At 66.8% G+C, this 25181-nt stretch overlaps 1 protein-coding gene across 1 annotated transcript; it reads right to left on the reverse strand.

Annotated features, from left to right (window-relative positions):
* Positions 1-813: 813 nt before the first annotated feature.
* Positions 814-19786, reverse strand: LOC148590716 (tyrosine-protein kinase receptor UFO-like). Its single transcript, XM_088538673.1, is given in 17 exon segments — positions 814-954; positions 1814-1973; positions 4386-4495; positions 5168-5289; positions 6086-6178; positions 7874-7951; positions 8470-8565; positions 9561-9622; positions 9697-9779; positions 10797-10997; positions 12361-12476; positions 12559-12592; positions 12594-12640; positions 13563-13739; positions 16538-16638; positions 18447-18645; positions 19690-19786. Coding segments are annotated over 17 exon segments (1917 nt in total).
* Positions 19787-25181: the final 5395 nt, after the last annotated feature.

The raw sequence follows: 25181 nt of genomic DNA on the forward strand, positions 1-25181 counted from the left end.
AGGGACACAGGGGCGGTGACGCAGGGGAGGTGACACATTGGTGGCACTCACAGCTGGCGGTGGCAGTGCGGGGGCCGCGCCAGCCGCAGGGGGCGGTGACAGGGGAGGTGACACGGGGGAGGTGACACGTTGGGGACACTCACAGCTGGCGGTGGCAGTGCGGGGGCCGCGCCAGCCGCAGGGGGCGGTGCGGGGCGGTGACAGGGGAGGTGACACGGGGGAGGTGACACATTGGTGGCACTCACAGCTGGCGGTGGCAGTGCGGGGGCCGCGCCAGCCGCAGGGGGCGGTGACAGGGGAGGTGACACGGGGGAGGTGACACGTTGGTGGCACTCACAGCTGGCGGTGGCAGTGCGGGGGCCGCGCCAGCCGCAGGGGGCGGTGACAGGGGAGGTGACACGGGGGAGGTGACACATTGGTGGCACTCACAGCTGGCGGTGGCAGTGCGGAGGCTGCGCCAGCCGCAGGGGGCGGCGCGGGGCGGTGACAGGGGAGGTGACACGGGGGAGGTGACACGTTGGTGGCACTCACAGCTGGCGGTGGCAGTGCGGGGGCCGCGCCAGCCGCAGGGGGCGGTGACAGGGGAGGTGACACGGGGGAGGTGACACGTTGGTGGCACTCACAGCTGGCGGTGGCAGTGCGGGGGCCGCGCCAGCCGCAGGGGGCGGTGACAGGGGAGGTGACACGGGGGAGGTGACACATTGGTGGCACTCACAGCTGGCGGTGGCAGTGCGGAGGCTGCGCCAGCCGCAGGGGGCGGCGCGGGGCGGTGACAGGGGAGGTGACACGGGGGAGGTGACACGTTGGGGACACTCACAGCTGGCGGTGGCAGTGCGGGGGCCGCGCCAGCCGCCGGCCCTGCCGCAGGTACTCCAGCACCTCGCTGTTCTCCACGCCCGGGTAGGGCGTCTGTCCCCGCGTCGCGATCTCCCACATGGTCACCCCGAAGGACCACTGCGGGGCCGCGCCATTGGCTGGGAGCCGGGAGGTCCCGCCCCCGCTGCACGCCCATTGGCTGAGAGCCGGGGGGTCCCGCCCGCACCACGCCCACTTTGGCCAAGAGACCCGCCCCTGCCACCCCTCCATTGACCAGGAGCCGGGAGGTCCCGCCCCCGCCGCACGCCCATTGGCCGGGAGCCGGGGAGGGGGGCGGGGTGTCCCGCCTCTGCTGCACACCCATTGGCTGAGAGCCGAGGGGGTCCCGCCCCCACCACGCCCCCTTTGGCCAAGAGACCCGCCCCTCCATTGATCGGGAGTCGGGAGGTCCCGCCCCTGCTGCGCCCCCATTGGCCGGGAGACCCGCCCCCACCGCATACCCATTGGCCAGGAGCTGGAGGGCCCCACCCCCACCGTGCTCCCATTGGCTGGGAGGAGGGGACCTATCCCCAACCATGCCCCCATTGGCCAGCGGGAGGGCATTTATCTCCTCAACCTTGCCCCCATTGGCCCAGAGCTGGGGATCCCCCCCCCCTTGCCGTTTCCCCATTGGCTGGCAGGCGGGGATCTAAATCCTGCTGCGTCCCCATTGGCTGCGAGCCGGGGATCCCGCCCCAGTTGCACCCCCATTGGCTGACAGCCGGGGATCCTCCCCCACCACATGTCCATTGGCTGGGAATCGAGGATCCTGCCCCAGCTGCATCCCCATTGGTTGGGACCCGGGGATCCTGCCCCAGCTGCATCCCCATTGGTTGGGACCCAGGGATCCCATCCCAGCCGCACCGCCATTGGCCGTGAGCGTCCACCCCCCAGCGGCATCCCCATTGGCTGACGCGCGGGGAGTCCCGCCCCCGCCGCATCCCCATTGGCCGCTCACCACGTCGCTCTGGGTGCTGTACACGCGGTCGGCCAGGCTCTCCGGGGCCACCCACTTGACGGGCGTCTTGGCCACCCGGCCCTGCCGGTAGTAGCCGCCGCCCAGGACCTTCTTGGAGAGGCCGAAGTCGGCGACGCAGACGCGGAGCCGCTCGTCCAGCCTGCGGCGGAGGGGCCTTCCTCAGCGCCGGCCTCATCCTCATCCTCGTCCCCATCCCTATCCCTATCCTCATCCCCATCCCCATCCTTGTCCTCAGCCTCGTCCTCAGCCTCATCCCCATCCTCATCTCCATCCCCATCCCCATCCTCATCCTCAGTCTCATCCCCATCCTCTTGTCCCCATCCTGATCCCCTTGTCCCCATCCTCATCCCCATCCCCATCCCCATCCTCATCCTCAGTCTCATCCCCATCCTCTTGTCCCCATCCTCATCCCCTTGTCCCCATCCTCATCCCCATCCCCATCCCCATCCTCATCCTCAGTCTCATCCCCATCCTCTTGTCCCCATCCTCATCCCCATCCCCATCCTCATCCCCATCCTCATCCCCATCCCCATCCTCATCCTCAGTCTCATCCCCATCCCCTTGTCCCCATCCTCATCCCCATCCCCATCCTCATCCTCAGTCTCATCCCCATCCTCTTGTCCCCATCCTCATCCCCATCCTCATCCCCATCCCATCCCCATCCTCAGCCTCGTCCCCATCCCCAGTCTCATCCCCATCCTCATCCTCATCCCCTGTTCCCATCCTCATCCTCGTCACCATTCCTGTCCTCGTCCCCATCCCAATCCCGTCCCCATCCCAACTTCATCTTCATCCCCAATCCCCTTCCCGTCGCCACCCACTCCCCCCATCCCATCCTCATCCTCAGCTTCATCCTCATCCCAATCCCATGTCCCCATGTCCCCGTGTCCCCTCAAAGTCCCCATGTCCCCTCAGTGTCCCCTCGTGTTCCCGTGTCCCTATGTCCTCCCGTGTCCCCTTGGTGTCCTCATGTCTTCCCATGCCCCCATGTCCCCTCGTGTCCCCATGTCCCCTCATGTCCCACATGCAGTTGCGGGCCACCAGGTCCCAGTGCACGTAGCTCTTCCTGCTCAGATACTCCATCCCATGTCCCCATGTCCCCTTGTGTCCCCATATCCCCCCATGTCCCCCGTGTCCCCATGTCCCCCCATGTCCTCATGTCCCCCTATGTCCCCTTGTGTCCCCATATCCCCCCATGTCCCCCCATGTCCCACATGCAGTTGCAGGCCGCCAGGTCCCGGTGCATGTAGCTCTTCCCGCTCAGATACTCCATCCCGTGTCCCCATGTCCCCCCATGTCCTCATGTCACCCCATGTCCCCTTGTGTCCCCATATCCCCCCATGTCCCCCGTGTCCCCATGTCCCCCCCATGTCCCACATGCAGTTGCGGGCTGCCAGGTCCCGGTGCACGTAGCTCTTCCCGCTCAGATACTCCACCCCGTGTCCCCATGTCCCCCCATGTCCTCATGTCCCCCCATGTCCCCATATCCCCCCACGTCCCCTGTGTCCCCATGTCCCCTCATGTCCCACATGCAGTTGCGGGCTGCCAGGTCCCGGTGCACGTAGCTCTTCCCACTCAGATACTCCACCCCGTGTCCCCATGTCCCTCCATGTCCTCATGTCCCCCCATGTGTCCCCATATCCCCCCATGTCCCCCGTGTCCCCATGTCCCCCCATGTCCTCATGTCCCCCCATGTCCCCTTGTGTCCCCATATCCCCCCATGTCCCCTCGTGTCCCCATGTCCCCCCATGTCCCACATGCAGTTGCGGGCCGCCAGGTCCCGGTGCACGTAGCTCTTCCCGCTCAGATACTCCATCCCGTGTCCCCATGTCCCCCCATGTCCTCATGTCCCCCCATGTCCCCATATCCCCCCACATCCCCCGTGTCCCCATGTCCCCCCATGTCCTACATGCAGTTGCGGGCCGCCAGGTCCCAGTGCACGTAGCTCTTCCCACTCAGATACTCCATCCCGTGTCCCCATGTCCCCCCATGTCTTCATGTCCCCCCATGTCCCCTTGTGTCCCCATATCCCCCCATGTCCCCCCGTGTCCCCATGTCCCCCCATGTCCCACATGCAGTTGCGGGCCGCCAGGTCCCAGTGCACGTAGCTCTTCCCACTCAGATACTCCATCCCGTGTCCCCATGTCCCCCCATGTCTTCATGTCCCCCCATGTCCCCTTGTGTCCCCATATCCCCCCATGTCCCCCCGTGTCCCCATGTCCCCCCATGTCCCACATGCAGTTGCGGGCCGCCAGGTCCCGGTGCACGTAGCTCTTCCCGCTCAGATACTCCATCCCGTGTCCCCATGTCCCCCCATGTCCTCATGTCCCCCCATGTCCCCATATCCCCCCATGTCCCCCCGTGTCCCCATGTCCCCCCATGTCCCACATGCAGTTGCGGGCTGCCAGGTCCTGTTGCACGTAGCTCTTCCCACTCAGATACTCCACCCCGTGTCCCCATGTCCCCCCATGTCCTCATGTCCCCCCATGTCCCCTTGTGTCCCCATATCCCCCCATGTCCCCTCGTGTCCCCATGTCCCCCCGTGTCCCACATGCAGTTGCGGGCCGCCAGGTCCCGGTGCACGTAGCTCTTCCCGCTCAGATACTCCATCCCGCTGGCGATGTCGGCCATGAAGCCCACGAGGGTCCTGGCGGGCAGGGCCTGTGCCACGGCGTCACCGTGTCCCCAATGTGTCCCCAAGGGCAGTGTCACCGCATCCCCAAGGGGAAATGTCACTGCGTCCCCAAGGGCAGTGTCACTGTGTCCCCAAAGTGTCCCCAAGGGCAGTGTCACCACATCCCCCACATGTCCCCAAGGGCAGTGCCACCTCATCCCCAAGGACAGTGTCACTGTGTCCCCAACATGTCCCCCCACGGGACCTCCCCCCCACGGGCCCCCCCGACCTGCCAGCCCCTCCCCCAGCCTCCCCCATAGGAGCCTGGGACCCCCTGGACCCCAGAGCAGGGACCTTCCCCCCCCCCCCCCAGGACCCCCGAGGAGCAGGGGGACCCCCAGGCCCTTGGGGACCTCCTGTCCCCCGGGAACCCCCCCAGTCCCCATCCCGGGTCCCCCGGGTCCCCCGTCCCTCAGGGCCTCCCCGGTCCCCCCATCCCGCCCGGTCCATCCCCCCGGTCCCCGTCCGTGTCCGCCCGGTCCCCTGGTCCCTGTCCCGGTTCCCCTGGGTCCCCCTTTACCCGCTCCGTCCGCCCTGTCCCCCCGGGTTCCTCCATCCCCGTCTCCTCCCCTCCTTGTCCCGCCCATCCTCGCCGTGTCCCGGTGCCCCTGGTGTCCCCTGTCCCCATGTCCCCCTGTCCCCCCCGGTCCCCCCGGTACCCGCGGCGGGTGGCCGAGGCGCGCGGCCAGCAGGAAGCGGTGCAGGTCCCCGTGCGCCATGAAGGGCAGCAGCACCACGGGGGAGGGCAGCGCCGGCCCCCCCGCGCCCTGCACGCACACCCCTGCGGGGGATCGGGGGGACAATGGGGACACCGGGACCCCCCCGGGACACCGGGAGCTCCCCGGGATCCTCGGGACACCGGGAACCCCCTGGGATACACTGGGAACCCCCCTGAGACCCCCAGGGAATCCCCGGGACACCGGGAACCGCCTGGGAACCCTCGGGACTCCCCGTGTCCTGCACACACAGCCCTGCGGGGGATCAGGGGACAATGGGGACACCGGGACCCCCCCGGGACACCGGGAACTCCCTGGGATCCTCGGGACACCGGGAACCCCCTGGGATACACCGGGAACCCCCCTGAGACCCCCAGGGAATCCCCGGGACACCGGGAACCGCCTGGGAACCCTCAGGACCCCCCACGCCCCGCACACACCAGCCCTGCGGGGGATCGGGGGACACCGGGAACCCCCCGGGACACCGGGAACTTCCCGGGGACCCCTGGGACACCGGGAACTCCCCGGGATTCTCGGGACGCCCCCGGGACTCCCAGAGAACCCCCGAGACACTTCGAGACCCACCCCCCCGGGAACCCCCGGGGCACCGGGAACCGCCTGGGAACCCCCGGGACCCCCCGGATCCCCCGGACATGGCACCCCCCACGGGGACATGGCACCCCCGGGGCCACGCGTCCCTGCGGGGACATGGCGCTCCTGGGGGACAAGATGCTCCCATGGGGACACGGCAGCCCGGGGCCGCGGTGTCCCCAGGGGGACATGACACCCCCGGGGGACAGGATGTCCCCATGGGGACACGACACCCCAGGGGCCACCGTGTCCCCGCGGGCGCGCGCTCACCCAGCAGCCGCATGACGTTGGGGTGGTCGAACTCCTTCATGCAGGCGGCCTCGCGCAGGAAGTCCTCGAGCTCCGCGCGCGAGCACAGGGCCACTGCGGGGACAGGGGACAGCGTGGGACAGCGCTGGGGACACGGTGGGGACAGGGGACAGCGGGGGGCACCAGAGCCACCACGGGAACAGGGGACAGCGGGGGACACCAGAGCCACTACGGGGACAGCGAACAGCGGGGGACACCAGAGCCACTGCGGGGACAAGGACAACGGGGAACAGCACTGGGAACACTGCGGGGACAGGGACAGCGTGGGACAGCGCTGGGGACACGGCGGGGACAGGGGACAGCGGGGGGCACCAGAGCCACCGCGGGAACAGGGGACAGCGGGGGACACCAGAGCCACTGCGGGGACAGGGACAGAGTGGGACAGCGCTGGGGACACGGTGGGGACAGGGGACAGCGGGGGACACCAGAGCCGCTGCGGGGACAAGGACAACGGGGAACAGCGCCGGGGCCACCGCGTGGACAAAGGACAGCAGGGGACAGCGCTGGGGACACTGCGGCCACCGCGGGGACAGGGAATAGCATGGGACACCAGAGCCACTGCGGGGACAGGGACAGAGTGGGACAGCGCTGGGGACACAGCGGGGACAGGGGACAGCGGGGGACACCAGAGCCACTGTGGGGACAGGGGACAGTGGGGGACAGCGCTGGGGACACGGCGGGGACAGGAGACAGTGTGGGACACCAGGGCCACTGCGGGGACAGGGACAGAGTGGGACAGCGCTGAGGACATGGCGAGGACAGCGAGGGACATCAGAGCCACTGCGGGGACAGGGACAGAGTGGGACAGCGCCGGGGCCACCACGGGGACAGGGGACAGCATGGGACATCAGAGCCACTGCGGGGACAGGGACAGTGTGGGACAGCGCTGAGGACATGGCGGGGACAGGGGACAGCGGGGGACACCAGAGCCACTGCGGGGACAAGGACAACGGGGAACAGCACCGGGGACACCGTGGGGACAGGGGACAGCATGGGACACCAGAGCCACTGCGGGGACAGGGACAACGGGGAACAGCACCGGGGACACGGCGGGGACAGGGGACAGCAAGGGACACCAGAGCCACTGCGGGGACAAGGACAACGGGGAACAGCACCGGGGCCACCGTGTGGACAAAGGACAGCAGGGGACAGTGCTGGGGACACCAGGGCCACTGCAGACAGGGCAGAGCAGGATGTGGGACAGCGCCAGGGCCACCGCGGGGACAGGGACAGCGTGGGACACCAGGGCCACTGCGGGGACAGGGACAGTGTGGGACAGCGCTAGGGATGCGGTGGGGACAGGGGACAACGGGGGACACCAGAGCCACTGCGGGGACAGGCACAGCGGGGGACAGCGCTGGGGGCACCAGGGCCACCGCGGGGATGGGGACAGTGCTGGGGACACCATGGGGACAGGGGACAGTGTGGGACACCAGGGCCACTGCGGGGACAGGGACAGTGTGGGACACCAGAGCCATTGCAGGGACGGGGGACAGCGCCGGGGCCACTGCGGGGACATGGGGACAGCGTGGGCAGCGCTGGGGACACCAGGGCCACCGCGGGGGGAGGGGACAGCGGGGACACCAGAGCCACTGTGGGGATAGGGGACAGCGCCAGGGCCACTGCGGGGACATGGGGACAGCGTGGGCAGCGCTGGGGACACCAGGACCACTGCGGGCAGGGGACACCGGCATGGGGACAGCGCCGGCGTCACCCGTCCCGCCGGTGTCACCCCCTGTCCCCGCTCACTCTTGAGCGTCTTCACGGCGACGCGGAGCTCCCCGTGGTCCTGGAGCAGCCGCCCCTCGAGCACGGAGCCGAACTCGCCTGCGGCGACACCGCGGGGACAGCGACATGGGCGGCGGGGACAGCGGGAGGACCCCACGAGCTCGGGGACACCGGGGGTGCGGGGACATCGAGGGTGCGGGGGACATCGGGGGTGCGGGGGACACCGGGGGTGCGGGGGACACCGGACATGTGCGGGGACACCCGAGAGCGCAGGGGGACATCTGAGTGCGCAGGGGACACCCCGAGTTTGCAGGGACACAAGCGAGAGCCCCTGAGGGCCCATGCGCATGTCCCCATGTCCCCCGTGTCCCCCCTGTCCCTCCCGTACCTCCAGGCACCCCCCATGTCCCCTGTGTCCCCATGTCCCCCGTGTCCCTTATGTCTCCCGTGTCCCCCATGTCCCTCCCGTACCCCCATGCCCCGCCGTGTCCCCCCCGTGTCCCCATGTCCTCCATGTCCACCATGTCTCCCGTGTCCCCAATGTCCCCCGTGTCCTCCTGTGTCCCCGTGTCCCCCGTGTCCACCCATGTCCCTCCCGTGTCCCCCCGTGTCCTCACCCTCGCCCAGGGTCTTGCCCAGGGCCACCCGGTGCCGCTCCACCAGGACGTCCCGCAGCTTCTCCTTGAGCTCCGCGCTGATGTCCAGGCTGGTCACTGGGGACAGGGACAGGGCGCGCATGGGGCCGGGGACGTGCGAGACCCCCATGACGTGGCACTGGGGACACATCTGGGGCGTGTGGCACTGGGGACACATTTTGGGCATACAACCCCCATGATGTGGCACTGGGGACACATTTTGGGGCATGCAGCCCTTGCAGCGTGGCACAGGGGACACATGCAACCCCTGCAGCGTGGCACTGGGGACACATCTGGGGCGTGTGACCCTTGCAATGTGGCACTGGGGACACATTTTGGGCATACAACCCCCATGATGTGGCACTGGGGACACATTTTGGGGCATGCAGCCCTTGCAGCGTGGCACAGGGGACACATGCAACCCCTGCAGCGTGGCACTGGGGACACATCTGGGGCGTGTGACCCTTGCAATGTGGCACTGGGGACACATTTTGGGCATACAACCCCCATGACGTGGCACTGGGGACACATCTGGGGCGTGTGACCCTTGCAATGTGGCACTGGGGACACATTTTGGGCATACAACCCCCATGATGTGGCACTGGGGACACATTTTGGGGCATGCAGCCCTTGCAGCGTGGCACAGGGGACACATGCAACCCCTGCAGCGTGGCACTGGGGACACATCTGGGGCGTGTGACCCTTGCAATATGGCACTGGGGACACATTTTGGGCATACAACCCCCATGATGTGGCACTGGGGACACATTTGGGGCATGCAGCCCTTGCAGCGTGGCACAGGGGACACATGCAACCCCTGCAGCGTGGCACTGGGGACACATCTGGGGCGTGTGACCCTTGCAATGTGGCACTGGGGACACATTTTGGGCATACAACCCCCATGATGTGGCACTGGGGACACATTTTGGGGCATGCAGCCCTTGCAGCGTGGCACAGGGGACACATGCAGCCCTTGCAGCGTGGCACTGGGGACACAGGGGACACATGCAACCCCTGCAGCGTGGCACTGGGGACACAGGGGCCGTGTCCCGTCCCCGTCCGGGGACACTCACGCGTGGCGTCAGGCGGCCGCCGGCTGTAGGAGCGCTGCGCGTGGTACCGCACCACCGGCTCCCCACGCGGTGCCAGGGCCGCCCTGCGAGGACAGGACGGCTGCAGGGGGGTCCCGGTGTCCCCGGTGTCCCCCCGGTGTCCCCCCGCGTCCCCGCTCACCCCAGCCGCGTGTCCTTGAGGCGCCGCCGGGCACCCAGGGCCACCAGCGCCAGCGCCAGCGTCCCCAGCGCCGCCAGCGCCGGCCCCGCCAGCCACCAGCCCCGCACGACTGCGGGGGACGACGACGGGGACACGGCCACCCCCGCCACGTCCGTGTCCCCCGGAGCTCCGGCTGCTGCGGGAGACAATGGGGACAAGGGGACACTGCGCTGGCGCAAAGGGGACACCAGGCTGGTGCAATGGGGACAGCGGGGCAGGGCAATAGGGACGTTGCAGGTATGCAAAGGGGAGCAATAGGAACAGCAAGGGGACACTGTGGGGACAGCAAGGGGACACCAGGCTGCCCCCCCCCCCGCAAGAGTCCCCACATCTGGCCCAGGCATCCAGGTTCCCCCCTCCCCATCCCAAGGGGACCCTCCTGCCACTCCCCCCTCAGGGGGCCCAGGCGTCCGGGCACCACCCCCCGCCCCCATCCCAATGGGATCCTGTTCCGCCCCCCCGGTACCCGGTGCCCCGCGGGGCCCCGGCGTCCGGGCCTCCCCTCTTCCCATCCCAAAGGGCCCCCCCCCCCTCCCCGCCCCACGGGGCCCCGGCGTCCGGGCCCCCTTCCGCATCCCAACGGGACCCCCCCACCCCACGGGGCCCCGGCGTCCGGGCCTCCCCTCTCCCGATCCCAAAGGGCCCCCCCCCCTCCCCGCCCCGCGGGGCCCCGGCGTCCGGGCCCCCCTCCGCATCCCAACGGGACCCCCCCACCCCGCGGGGCCCCGGCGTCCGGGCCTCCCCTCTCCCGATCCCAAAGGGACCTCCCCGCCCTGCCCCGAGGGGCCCCGGCGTCCGGGCCCCCCTCCGCATCCCAACGGGACCCCCTCCCTGCCCCGCGGGGCCCCGGCGTCCGGGCCCCCCTCCGCATCCCAACGGGACCCCCTCCCTGCCCCGAGGGGCCCCGGCGTCCGGGCCCCCCTCCGCATCCCAACGGGACCCTCCCCGCCCCGAGGGGCCCCGGCGTCCGGGCCCCCCTCCGCATCCCAACGGGACCCTCCCCGCCCCGAGGGGCCCCGGCGTCCGGGCTCACCGGCCTCCAGGGTGCTCATGGGCACCCAGGGCCCCCACGGGGAGGCGGCGCGGGCGCTGCGGCAGCCCACGCGGGCCCGGTAGGCGGCCGCGGGCCGGAGCCCGTCGAGGCGGAGGGCGAAGGGCGGCACCGGCACCGCGCGGGCCACGGTCCCCGGCGGCAGCCCCGGAGCGCCGGGAGCCGCGGGCGCCGCCTCGGGCACCGCCTGCACCGGGGAGGGGCGGGGGTCAACGGTGGGGGGACAGTCGGCGAGCGGGGAAATATCCCCCCCCACCCCGGGAAAATACCCCCCCTCCACCGGGGAAATACCCCCCCGAGCCAGGGATATACCCCCGAGCCGGGGAAATACCCCCCTGGGGTGGGGAAATACCCCTGAGCCGGGGAAATACCCCCCGACCTGGGGAAATACTCCTGAGCCGGGGAAATACCCCCCCACCCTGGGGAAATACACCCCCGAGCCAGGGAAATACCCCCCCGAGCCAGGGAAATACCCCTGAGCCGGGGAAATACCCCCCTGGGGTGGGGAAATACCCCTGAACCGGGGAAATACCCCCCGACCTGGGGAAATACCCCTGAGCCGGGGAAATACCCCCCCGAGCCAGGGAAATACCCCTGAGCCGGGGAAATACCCTCCTGGGCTGGGGAAATACCCCTGAACCGGGGAAATACCCCCCGACCTGGGGAAATACCCCTGAGCCGGGGAAATACCCTCCTGGGCTGGGGAAATACCCCTGAACCGGGGAAATACCCCCCGACCTGGGGAAATACCCCTGAGCCGGGGAAATACCCCCCTGGGCTGGGGAAATACCCCTGAACCGGGGAAATACCCCCCCTGGGGTGGGGAAATACCCCTGAACCGGGGAAATACCCCCCCACCCTGGGGAAATACACCCCCGAGCCAGGGAAATACCCCTGAGCCGGGGAAATACCCCCCTGGGCTGGGGAAATACCTCTGAACTGGGGAAATACACCCCCGACCTGGGGAAATACCCCTGAGCCGGGGAAATACCCCTCCCAACTGGGGAAATACCCCCCCCGACCAGGGAAATGCCCCTGATGGGGAAAATATACCCCCTGAGCTGGGTAAATACCCGCCCTGCCCCACTCCTTCCCAGGGCAGATTCCCCTCGTGCACCTTGTGCAAATGCACCCCCCCCCTCCGGGGGCCAATGTACCCTCCCAGGGGCAAATATCCCCCCCCCGGGGGGCAAATACACCCCCGGGGCAGAAATGCAACCCCTGGGGGCAAATGCACCCTGTGGGGTGAATGCAACCCCTGGGGCAAATGCACACACTCCCCCGGGGCAAATGCAACCCCCTGGGGGCAAATGCACCCTGTGGGGTAAATGCAACCCTCCCCTGGGGGCAAATGCACCCTGTGGGGTAAATGCAACCCCTGGGGCAAATGCACACACTCCCCCGGGGCAAATGCAACCCCCTGGGGGCAAATGCATCCTGTGGGGTAAATGCAACCCTCCCCCGGGGCAAATGCAACCCCCGGGGCAAATGCAACCCCCTGGGGGCAAATGCAACCCCCCTCGGGGGCAATTTCCGCCCCGCGCCGGTACCTGCAGGGTGCAGAGGTTCAGGGGGGCCTCCCCGCTGGGTCCCGGCTCCCAGGTCACCTCGAGCCACCGGGGTCCCGGTGTCACCAGCACCAGGTTCCGAGGGGGCTGCGGTACCACTAAGGAGGGGGGGGGGGGACAGGGGTGAGCGGTGCGCGGGGACCCTCCCCCCGCCGTGTCCCCCCCCGTGTCCCCGCGCACCCGTGACCGTGGCCGTGCGCGAGGTGCTCACGCCCGCGCGCGTTGCGGGCCTCGCACGAGAACGTGGCGCTGCGGTTGAGCCCTGCGTGGAGGGGGGTTGGTCAGAGCGGGGAGGGGGCCCCGGCGTCCGGGAGGGGCCCAGGCGTCCGGGCCCCCCCGCTCCCGTCGCCAGCTGCCGCCACCGCCCCCGCGCAGCTGGAGCGGCCGCGTCCCCGCCCGGACGCCGGGGCCCCTCCGGGTGACTCAAGGCGCCGTCACCGGCGGCCGCGTGTCCCCAGCGTGAGTCAGTGGCGTCCTGGGGATGGCGGGGGGGGGCTGTGCTACGCCCCCCCCCCAGCTCATCCCAACATCCCCACTGACCCCATTGCACCCGATCCCCCCATTGCCCCCCAATACCCCCCTTGCACCCGATCCCCCCATTGCCCCCCGATCCCCCCATTGCCCCCTGACCCCCCCCATTGCACCTCAACCCCCTCTATTGCCCCCCAATCCCCTCCATGGCACCCGACCCCCTCATTGCACCTCAACCCCCCCCACTGCCCCCAATCTCCCCATTGCTCCCCAGCTCCCCCCTTGCACCCGACCCCCATTGCACCCTGACCCCCTCACTGCCCCCTGACCCCCCATTGCCTCTTAACCCCTCCATTGCACCCCCGACCCCCCATTGCTCCCCAATCCCCCCACTGCCCCCAAATCCCCTCTTGCACCCAACCCCCATTGCACCCTGACTCCCCCATTGCGCCCGACCCCCCATTGCCCCTCAACCCCCCGTTGCCCCTCAACTCCCCCATTTCACCTGACCCCCATTGCACCCCGACCCCCCATTGCCCCTCAACCCCCCCATTGCACCCCGACACCCCCATTTCTCCCCAACCCCCTCATTACACCCCGACTCCCCATTGCACCCCAATATGCCCCTGCACCTCACCCCCCCATTGCCCCCCAACCCTCCCCGTGCACCCCAACCTCCCATTGCCCCCCCCTCCCATCCTCCCCCATCTCACCGGGCACGGCCAGGATGGGGGGGGCGCCGTGGGGCGGGGGGGGCTGCAGGGGGGCCCCGTCGCGGAGCCAGAGCAGCCGCACGGGTTCGGGGGGGCCCTGGGCCCGGCAGTGCAGCGAGAAGGGGGTGTCGGCGCCGACCTGCAGGTCCTGCGGCTCCTCCGAGAAGAGGGGCAGCCCTGGGGGCAGCGCATGGGGAGGGGGCTTGCACGGGGAGGGGGCTTGCACGAGTGTTCCCCGTGCAAAAGGATGGGGCTTGCACGAGGATGGGGCTTGCATGAGGATGGGGCTTGCATGAGTGCTCCCTGTGCAAAAGGTTGGCGGTTGCATGAGGATGGGGCTTGCACAGGGATGGGGCTTGCACAAGGATGGGACTTGCATGAGGATGGGGCTTGCATGAGTGCTCCCTGTGCAAAAGGATGGGGGTTGCATGAGGATGGGGCTTGCACAGGGATGGGGCTTGCACGAGTGCTCTCCTGTGCATGAGGATGGGGCTTGCACAGGGATGGGGCTTGCACGACGAGGGGGCTTGCACGGGGAGGGGGCTTGCACGAGTGTTCCCCTGTGCATGAGGATGGGGCTTGCACGAGGTTGGGACTTGCATGATGATAGGGCTTGCACGAGGATGGGGCTTGCACGAGTGCTGCACTGTGCAAAAGGACGGAGCTTGCACAAGTATGGGGCTTGCACAGGGAGGGGGCTTGCACAGGGATGGGGCTTGCACAAGTGCTCCCCTGTGCATGAGAATGGGGCTTGCACGAGGATGGGGCTTGCACAAGGATGGGACTTGCACGGGGATGGGGCTTGCACGGGGAGGGGGCTTGCACGAGTGCTGCCCTGTGCAAAACGATGGAGCTTGCATGGGCATGGGACTTGCGTGGGTGCTCCCTCGTGCAAAAGGATGGGGCTTGCACAAGTATGGGGCTTGCAAGAGTGCTCCCCTGTGCATGAGAATGGGGCTTGCACAAGGATGCGGCTTGCACGGGGATGGGGCTTGCACGAGTGCTCCCCTGTGCACGAGGATGAGGCTTGCATGGGGACGGGGCTTGCACGAGAGCTCCTCCGTGCACGAGGATCCCATTGCACAAGGGCCACTCTTGCATGAGGATGTCCCTTGCATGAGGACATCCCTTACACAAGGACCCTTTGCACAAGGATGCCTCTTGCACGAGGACCCCTTGCACGAGAAGGCCCCCATGCACAAGGATGCCATTGCACAAGGACAACCCTTGCACGAGGACCCTTTGCACAAGGATGCCCTTTGCACGAGGACCTTTGCATGAGGATGTCCCTTGCACAAGGACCCCTTGCACGATGCACCCTACCATGCACAAGGACACCCTTACACAAGAGCTCCTCACCATGCACAAGGATGTCATTGCACAAGGACCACCCTAGCACGAGGACCCTTTGCACGAGGATGTCCCTTGCACGAGGACCCCTTGCACGAGGACCCCTTGCACGAGGACCCCTTGCACGATGCACCCCACCATGCACAAGGACACCCTTACACAAGAGCTCCTCACCATGCACAAGGATGCCATTGCACAAGGACCACCCTTGCACGAGGACCCTTTGCATGAGGATGCCCCTTGCACGAGGACCCCTTGCACGAGGACCCTTTGCACGAGGATGTCCCTTGCACGAGGACCCCTTGCACGATGCACCCCACCATGCACAAGGACACCCTTACACAAGGGCTCCTCACCATGCACAAGGATGCCATTGCACAAGGACCACCCTTGCATGAGGATCCCTTGCACGAGGACCCTTTACATGAGGATGCCCCTTGCACGAGGACCTTTTGCATGAGGATGTCCCTTGCACAAGGACCCCTTGCACGATGCACCCCACCATGCACAAGGACACCCTTACACAAGGGCTCCTCACCATGCACAAGGATGCCATTGCACAAGGACCACCCTTGCATGAGGATCCCTTGCACGAGGACCCTTTACACGAGGATGCCCCTTGCACTAGGACCTTTTGTATGAGGATGTCCCTTGCACAAGGACCCCTTGCACGATGCACCCCACCATGCACAAGGACACCCTTACACAAGAGCTCCTTACCACGCACAAGGATGTCATTGCACAAGGACCATCCTGGCATGAGGATCCCTTGCACGAGGACCCTTTGCACGAGGATGGCCCTTTGCACGAGGACCTTTGCATGAGGATGTCCCTTGCACAAGGACCCCTTGCACGATGCACCCCACCATGCACAAGGACACCCTTACACAAGAGCTCCTCACCATGCACAAGGATGCCATTGCACAAGGACCACCCTGGCATGAGGATCCCTTGCACGAGGACCCTTTACACGAGGATGCCCTTTGCACGAGGACCTTTTGCATGAGGATGTCCCTTGCACGATGCACCCCACCATGCACAAGGACACCCTTACACAAGAGCTCCTCACCATGCACAAGGATGCCATTGCACAAGGACCACCCTGGCATGAGGATCCCTTGCACGAGGACCCTTTGCACGAGGATGGCCCTTTGCACGAGGACCTTTTGCATGAGGATGTCCCTTGCACGATGCACCCCACCATGCACAAGGACACCCTTACACAAGAGCTCCTCACCATGCACAAGGATGCCATTGCACAAGGACCACCCTTGCATGAGGACCCTTTGCACAAGGATGCCCCTTGCACAAGGACCCCTAGCACGAGGACCCTTTGCACGAGGATGCCCCTTGCACTAGGACCTTTTGCATGAGGATGTCCCTTGCACAAGGACCCCTTGCACGATGCACCCCACCATGCACAAGGACACCCTTACACAAGAGCTCCTCACCATGCACAAGGATGCCATTGCACAAGGACACCCTTACACAAGGGCTCTCCACCATGTACAAGGATGCCATTGCACAAGGACCACCCTGGCATGAGGATCCCTTGCACGAGGACCCCTTGCACGAGGATGTCCCTTGCACGAGGACCCCTTGCACGAGGAGCCGGCGCTGCTCACCTTCGAGCCGCAGGTGCGCAGGGGCAGAGAGCAGCTCCTGGCCGCTGACGCGCACCCAGCACTGGTAGCGCCCGGCGTCCGAGCGCTGCACCGACGGGAGGCTGCGGGGACGGCGGCCATGAGCACGGTGGCACCGGGCGTTGCACGGTGTCACCCGGCATTGCACCGGGTCACCCGGCATTGCACAGTGTCACCCGGCATTGCACAGTGTCACTTGGCGTTGCACAGCATCACCGGCATTGCACGGCGTCACCCAGCATTGCACTGGGTCACCCGGCATTGCATGGTGTCACCCGGCATTGCACAGTGTCACCCAGCATTGCACTGGGTCACCCGGCATTGCACGGTGTCACCCGGCATTGCACAGTGCCACCTGGCATTGCACGGCATCACCGGCATTGCATCCGCTCACCCGGCATTGCACAGTGTCACCCAGTGTTGCACGGTGTCACCCGGCATTGCACAGTGTCACCCAGCGTTGCACAGTGTCACCCAGTGTTGCATGGTGTCATCTGGCATTGCACCGAGTCACCCAGCATTGCACAGTGCCACTTGGCATTGCACGGCATCACCGGCATTGCACTGGGTTACCCGGCATTGCACAGTGTCACCCAGCGTTGCACAGTGTCACCCAGCATTGCACTGGGTCACCCAGCATTGCACAGTGTCACCTGGCGTTGCATGGTGTCATCCGGCATTGCATGGTGTCACCCAGCATTGCACCATGTCACCCAGCATTGCATGGCATCACTGGGCCTTGCATAGTGTCACCTGGCATTGCATGGTGTCACCCAGCCTTGCACGGCGTTGCACAACATCCCACGGTGTTACACGGAGTCGCGTGGCATTGCACAGTGTTACATGGAGTCACACGATGTCACACGGTGTTAAAAGGCATCGCACGGTGTTACACGGAGTCACCCGGAACCACGGTGTTGCACAAGGAGTGTCACACGGCACATGCAGCATTAAATCGCGTCACCCGGCATCGCATAGTGTTGCACAGCATTGCACGGTGTTACACAGCGTTGCACGGCGTTGCATGACATCCTCCTGGTTTACACGGAGTTGCATGGCATTGCACGGTGTTACACAGCATTGCACGGTGATGCACGACATCGCACGGTGTTGCACAGCATCGCACGGTGTTGCACGTTGCCATGCGGCACTGCATTGAATTGCACGACATCGCCTGGCATTGCACGACGTTGCATGGTATTGTATGGTGTTACACAGCATTGCACGGTGATGCACGACATCGCACGGTGTTGCACAGCATCGCACGGTGTTGCACGTTGCCATGCGGCACTGCATTGCATTGCACGACGTTGCATGGCATTGCATGGCATTTCACGGTGTCACACGGCACTGCGTGGTGTTGCACGGCATTGCACAACATCACAGAGCATCGCATGGCATTGCACGCCGTTGCACGCTGTCGCACGGCATTGCACGCCGTCACACGGAATTGCACGCCGTCGCATGACGTTGCACGGCATCACACAGCATTGCACGACGTTGCATGGCATTGCACGGTGTTACACAGCATTGCACGGTGATGCACGACATCGCACGGTGTTGCACAGCATCGCACGGTGTTGCACGTTGCCATGCGGCACTGCATTGCATTGCACGACGTTGCATGGCATTGCATGGCATTTCACGGTGTCACACGGCACTGCATGGTGTTGCACGGCATTGCACAACGTCGCACGGTGTTGCACAACATCACACAGCATTGCATGGCATTGCACGACGTTGCACGCTGTCGCACGGCATTGCACGCTGTCGCACGGCATTGCACGCCGTCACACGGAATTGCACGCCGTCGCATGACGTTGCACGGCATCACACAGCATTGCACGCCGTTGCACGCCGTCGCACACCGTTGCACGCCGCCGCAGCTCACCTGAGCTCGCTGGTGCCGAGCCAGAGGCGCTCGCTGAGCGGCACTTGGGCCTGGTCGGTGTCGGCCAAGCGCAGCGGGCGCCCGTCGTGCAGCCAGCCCAGCTCGGGCGGCCCCCCCGCCGCCCGCACGCGGCACCGCAGCCGCGCCGCCCGCCCCGGTGACGCCGTCACGTTGGACGGGCTCTCCAGGAAGGACAGCGCTGCACGGGGATGGGGACGGACGTGTGAACCCCTGGGCACCCATCCAGCTGTTCCCCGTGCTACTGTCCCCTTGCAACCCCCTTGCAACAACCACGTGCAACTCCTTTTGCAACCTCCCGTGCAACCCCCTTGCAACCCCCTGTTCAACCCCTCCGTGTGACCCTCCCTTGCAACCCTCCCCGTGCAACCCCCTTGCAACCCCCTGTTCAACCCCTCCGTGTGACCCCCCTTGCAACCCTCCCCATGCAACCCGCCCATGCAACTTCTTGAGCGACCCCCTGTGCAACCCCCCCCCGTGCAACCCCCCCCATGCAACTTCTTGAGCGACCCCCTGTGCAACCCCCCCCCCCGTGCAACCCCCCCCATGCAACTTCTTGAGCGACCCCCTGTGCAACCCCCCCTTGCAACAACCCCCCCGGGGCAACCCCCTCCCCGTGCAGCCCCTTTCCCCCCATGTCCCCCCCCCTCCCCGACCCCCCCCCCCCCGTGCACCTGCACCCCCAGCGGGGGGCGGAGGCTGCAGAGCGGGGGGGGGGGCGGGGGGGGCCGTTCCCGCCGTCCCCGCGGGACTCGGGGCCGTGGGAAGGAAGTGGCCGCGGCGGGGGGGGGGGCGGCGGGAGCGCGGGAACGGGGCGGGAATCCGCCCCCCCCCCCACTCGGGACCCCCGCTCTTCTCAAGACCCGCCCCCCCACTCGGGACCGCGGCCCCCTCCGTGGGGCCTCGGGGCGGCTCCGGTGCCGCCTCCCGCTCCCCGGAGCGGCTGGAAAACAGCGGAGCTGCCCGGACCCCCCCGCCCGGGACAGGGCGGGACGGGGGGGCCCGGGCGTCCCGGAGCGGCGGGGGGGGGGATCCTGATTCCATCCCCCACCCCCGGGATCGCCCCATCCCGGACGGGTACGGGGGAAACTGAGGCAGGGCGGGAATGGGACCCGGTGGGACCGAGGCGGGACCCCCCTCTATAGGGGCCCATCCATAGGGATCCTCCCATAAGGATCCCCCCCATAGGGATCCTCCCCACGACGGGGCCCCCCCCCGCACTCACCGAACTCATTCGGGTCGGGACCGGAGTCGGGAGCGGGTCCGTCCCCGAGCGCGGCGGCCGCCAGCAGGGCGAGGAGCGCGGGGCCGAGCGGCGCCATGGGCCGCCCGAACCGGCACCGGGTCCTGAACGGGCACCGGCTCCCGGACCGGCACCGCGAGCCCGAGGGGACACCGGGAGTCCGGCCGGGAGCGGCACCGGGGGGCAGCGGCGCGGCCGCTCCGGGCGGGGCGCGGGTTCGGACCGGGTCGGACCGGGTCGGAGCGGGCCGGGCGGGGCGGCCGCGGTGGCAGCCGCGTCCCGGGCGCGCGGGGCCGGGGGAGGAGGAGGAGGAGGAGGAGGAGGAAGGAGCGGGCGGGGGCGGCGCGAGAGCGGCCAAGTTTTCCCGGGACGCTGCGAGCTCCGGGGACGGGGGGGGGGTGCCCCGGGGAGGGGCCCAGGCGTCCGGGCAGCCCCTGGCTCAGAGCGAAACGGGAAGGGGCAACGGGGAAGCGGCGGCCCGTGATGTCCGCTCCCCCCGGTACCCCCCCGAACCGGGCCGCATCCCCCCCCCCCGCTGCAAAGCGACGTCATCGGGCGGGGGTGGGGGGGGGGTGTCAGGGCGTCCCGGCGGGGGGGCCCCCGAGACCCGCCCCCCCCCCCGGCACCGCAGGCCGCACTTGGCCCCGGCCCCGGGGACTTTCCTGGGTGACTCAGGGAGCCGGGAGCTCCACGGGGATCAGCCGGGCACAGTCCCCTCCCGGTGTCCCCGGGTGGCACCGATGCACCCCGTGCAACACGCGTGCAACACGCGTGCAAGCCCTGTGTGCATGCGCAGCATCCGCGGCCCCGTGCATGGCCCTTGCACCTCGTGCAAGGCTCATGCACCTCCTGCAAGGCCTTTGCTCATCGTCCAGGGCTCATGCACCTCGTGCAAGGCTCGTGCACCTTGTGCAAGGCTCATGCACCTTGTGCAATGCCCTTGCACCTCGTGCAAGGCTCGTGCACATCGTGCAAGGCCCAGGTGCCTCGTGCGAGGCTTATGCACCTCCTGCAAGGCTCGTGCACCTCGTACAAGGCCTTTGCGCCTCGTCCGAGGCTCATGCACCTCGTGCAAGGCTCATGCACCTTGTGCAATGCCCTTGCACCTCGTGCAAGGCTCATGCACCTCGTGCAAGGCCCTTGCACCTCGTGCAATGCTCGTGCACCTCGTGCAAGGCCCAGGTGCCTCGTCCGAGGCTCATGCACCTTGTGCAATGCCCTTGCACCTCCTGCAAGGCTCGTGCACCTCGTACAAGGCCTTTGCGCCTCGTCCGAGGCTCATGCACCTTGTGCAAGGCTCATGCACCTTGTGCAATGCCCTTGCACCTCGTGCACGGCTCATGCACCTCGTGCAAGGCCCGTGCACCTCGTGCAAGGCCCAGGTGCCTCGCACGAGGCTTATGCACCTCGTGCAAGGCTCGTGCACCTTGTGCAATGCCCAGGTGCCTCGTCCGAGGCTCATGCACCTTGTGCAAGGCCCGTGCACCTCGTGCAAGGCCCAGGTGCCTCGTCCGAGGCTCATGCACCTTGTGCAAGGCTCATGCACCTTGTGCAATGCCCTTGCACCTCGTGCACGGCTCGTGCACCTTGTGCAAGGCTCATGCACCTCGTGCAAGGCCCAGGTGCCTCGTGCAAGGCTCATGCACCTCGTGCAAGGCCCGTGCACCTCGTGCAAGGCCCAGGTGCCCCGCGCCAGGCCCGTGCGCCTCGCGCGACGCCCGGGGCGGCCGCATCCAGCAGCTTGCGCAAGCCGGGCCGGAGCCGCCGGCGCATTCCTGGGAGGCTGCGGGGGCCGTGCGAGCGGCCAGGCATTTCCTGCTGCCGCCCGCGCGCCCCGCGGGGACGCAACTCTGCAAGGTGCACACGCTTGCACGCGCACGCCTTGCACGGCAGCACCCTGCCTCAGTGCATTGCATTGCATGCTTGCACATGCTTGCACATGCATGGCAGCACCTTGCTCTGGGGCATTGCATGCTTGCACACGCTTGCACGCGTGTTGCACGCGCATGGCAGTGTCCAGCTCCAGGGCATTGCATGCTTGCACATGCTTGCACGCGGATGGCAGTGTCCTGCTCCAGGGCATTGCATGTTTGCACACGCTTGCACGCGCACGCGTTGCATGGCAGCACCCTGCCTCAGTGCATTGCATGCTTGCACACGCTTGCACATGCTTGCACGCGCATGGCAGTGTCCAGCTCCAGGGCATTGCATGCTTGCACACACTTGCACGCGCACGCCTTGCACGGCAGCACCCTGCCTCAGTGCATTGCATTGCATGCTTGCACATGCTTGCACATGCATGGCAGCACCTTGCTCTGGGGCACTGCATGCTTGCACACGCTTGCACATGCTTGCACATGCATGGCAGTGCCCGGCTCCAGGGCATTGCATGCTTGCACACGCTTGCACGTGCACGCCTTGCACGGCAGCACCCTGCCTCAGTGCATTGCATTGCATGCTTGCACATGCATGGCAGCACCTTGCTCTGGGGCATTGCATGCTTGCACACGCTTGCACGCGGATGGCAGTGTCCTGCTCCAGGGCATTGCATGCTTGCACACGCTTGCACGCGCACGCGTTGCATGGCAGCACCCTGCCTCAGTGCATTGCATTGCATGCTTGCACACGCTTGCACATGCTTGCACGCGCATGGCAGTGTCCAGCTCCAGGGCATTGCATGCTTGCACACGCTTGCACGCGGATGGCAGTGTCCTGCTCCAGGGCATTGCATGTTTGCACACGCTTGCACGCACATGCGTTGCATGGCAGCACCCTGCCTCAGTGCATTGCATGCTTGCACAGGCTTGCACATGCTTGCACGCGCATGGCAGTGTCCAGCTCCAGGGCATTGCATGCTTGCACACGCTTGCACGCGCACGCGTTGCATGGCAGCACCCTGCCTCAGTGCATTGCATGCTTGCACACGCTTGCACACGCTTGCACGCGCATGGCAGTTCCCGGCTCCAGGGCATTGCATGCTTGCACACGCTTGCACGCGTGTTGCCAGGCGTGGGGCTCCGGGATCAGCTCCGATGGGCGGAGGAGCAGCCGGAGCAGCCGGAGCCGCGTCCCGGGGGAACGCGCGGGAACTGGCCGTGCTCCCGGCGCTGACGGTGACGGTGACGCCGCCGGCACCGGGCCAGGGCCGCGCGCGCCCGCCCTGCGCGGTGACGTCGCGGAGGCACAGCCGGGGGGACACGCGTGGGGACACGGCACGGGGATACGGGACAGGGACACGGCCCACGAACATGTGTGGGGACGTGGTGCCCGGCCACACATGGGGACACCCATGGGGACATGGTGCTTGGACATGGCATAGGGACACGGGACAAGGACACGGGACAGGGACACGGCGTTGGGACACGCGTGGGGACAGGGAGTGGGGACACCCGGGCGGTGGCGGCGGCGCCGGGTCCGGCCGGCTCGGGTTGAGCAACCACCCGGTTTAATCCCGTGGGAGCTGCCACTAATCCCCCCCCGCCCAGGCCAGGCAGTGCCGTTAACCCCGTGTATCCCGGCCCCGTATCCCGGTCCTGTATCCTGGCCCCCTACCTGATCCCCATAGCCAGTCTCCAAATCCCTATCCTATATCCCTGCATCCCCGGAGCTCAACCCCATATCCTAGCCCCAAATCCAATCCCCATATCCCAACCCCCCTCCCACCTCCAAATCCCAACCCCATATCCCAACCCCATATCCCATCCCCAAATCCCAACCCCATATCCCAACCCCCTATCCCATCCCCAAATCCCAACCCCATCTCCCAACCTCATATCCCAGCCCCATATCTCATCCCCAAAATCACAACCCCATATCCCATCCCCAAATCCCAACCCCATATCCCAAGCCCCTATCCCACCTCCAAATCCCAACCCCATATCCCAACCCCATATTCCAGCCCCATATCTCATCCCCAAATCCCAACCCCATATCCCATCCCCAAAATCCCAACCCCATATCCCATCCCCAAATCCCAATCCCATATCCCAACCCCCATCCCATCCCCAAATCCCAACCCCATCTCCCAACCCCATATTCCAGCCCCATATCTCATCCCCAAAATCCCAACCCCATATCCCATCCTCAAATCCCAACCCCATATCCCAGTCGCATATCCCATCCCCAAATTCCAACTCCATATCCCAACCCCCTATCCCACTCTCAAATCCCAGACCCCTATCCCACCCCCAAATCCCCTTATCCCAACTCCGTATCCCAATCCCGTATCCCTGCCCCTATCCCAGCGCTGGGGGCTCTTCTCCCATCCTGGCGCTCCCTCCGGGCTCCCCCACTCCCTGCGACGCTGACGCCGATTTTCCAGCCGGCTCCTCCCGGCTCCGGCTGCCGCCGGCAGCGGAAAAACCGCCCGGAGCAGCCAGAGGGGGAGGATTGGCCGGGAGAAGGGGGAAAAATGGGATCGCTGGAGCTGCCGGGACTGTTCTGGAGATCCCAGTGTCACGGAGCTGGTGGCCCCATCTGATCCCTGCTGCTCTGATCCGGCCGGGATGAGCCGGTGCCATAGGGTGCCCAGGGAGTTGGGGGGCTCCACTGCACCCCACAACGATGCAGTCGCCCATGGCAACACCCCACAGCACCCTGTCACGCACTGCAACACCCTACACCGCCCCATTATGCTGTGCAACACACAACACCGTCACGCCATGCAACACCGTCACGCCATGCAACACCGTCACGCCGTGCAACAGCCTACAATGCACCACCGAGCAACACCCGTCATGCACTGTGAGCCGCTGCAACGCCCAGGGCGCAGGCACAGGCGGCACCGTGGGCACCCCTGCAATGCACTGACCCTGTAATGCAGCACCCCGTGATGCAGCACCCTGCAATGCAGCACCCTGCAATGCAGCACCCTGCAATGCAGCACCCCGCAATGCACCAGCCCTTCAATGCACCAGCCCTGCAATGCAGCGTCCTGCAATGCACCAGCCCGGCAATGCACCAGTCCTGCAACGCAGCACCCTGCGATGCAGCACCCTGCGATGCACCAACCCGGCAGTGCAGTGCCCTGCAATGCACCGACCCTGCAACGCAGCACCCCACAATGCAGCACCTTGCGATGCAGCACCCAGCAATGCACCAGCCCTGCAATGCAGTGCCCTGCAATGCACCCACCCTGAAATGCTTCAACCCTGCAATGCAGCACCCCGTGATGCAGCACCCCGCAATGCAGCACGCTGCAATGCAGCACCCCGCAATGCAGCGCCCTGCAATGCACCCACCCTGCAATGCACCCACCCTGCAATGCACTGGCCCTGCAATGCACCGGCCCTGCAATGCAGCCCCCCATGGTGCAGCACCCTGCAAGGCACCAACCCGGTGATACACCCACCCTGCAACACGGCACCCCATGATGCAGCACCCTGCAACGCAGCGCCCTACAATGCAACCAGCTGCAACACATCACATCCCACCGCAGCACCCCGTGCTAATGCACCCCGCCACACCGCAGTGCA

The sequence above is a fragment of the Tinamus guttatus genome, unplaced genomic scaffold, assembly GCF_059628265.1.
Source record: "Tinamus guttatus ecotype Peru unplaced genomic scaffold, ASM5962826v1 Tinamus_guttatus_pri_ptg001146l, whole genome shotgun sequence".
Taxonomy (NCBI): domain Eukaryota; kingdom Metazoa; phylum Chordata; class Aves; order Tinamiformes; family Tinamidae; genus Tinamus; species Tinamus guttatus.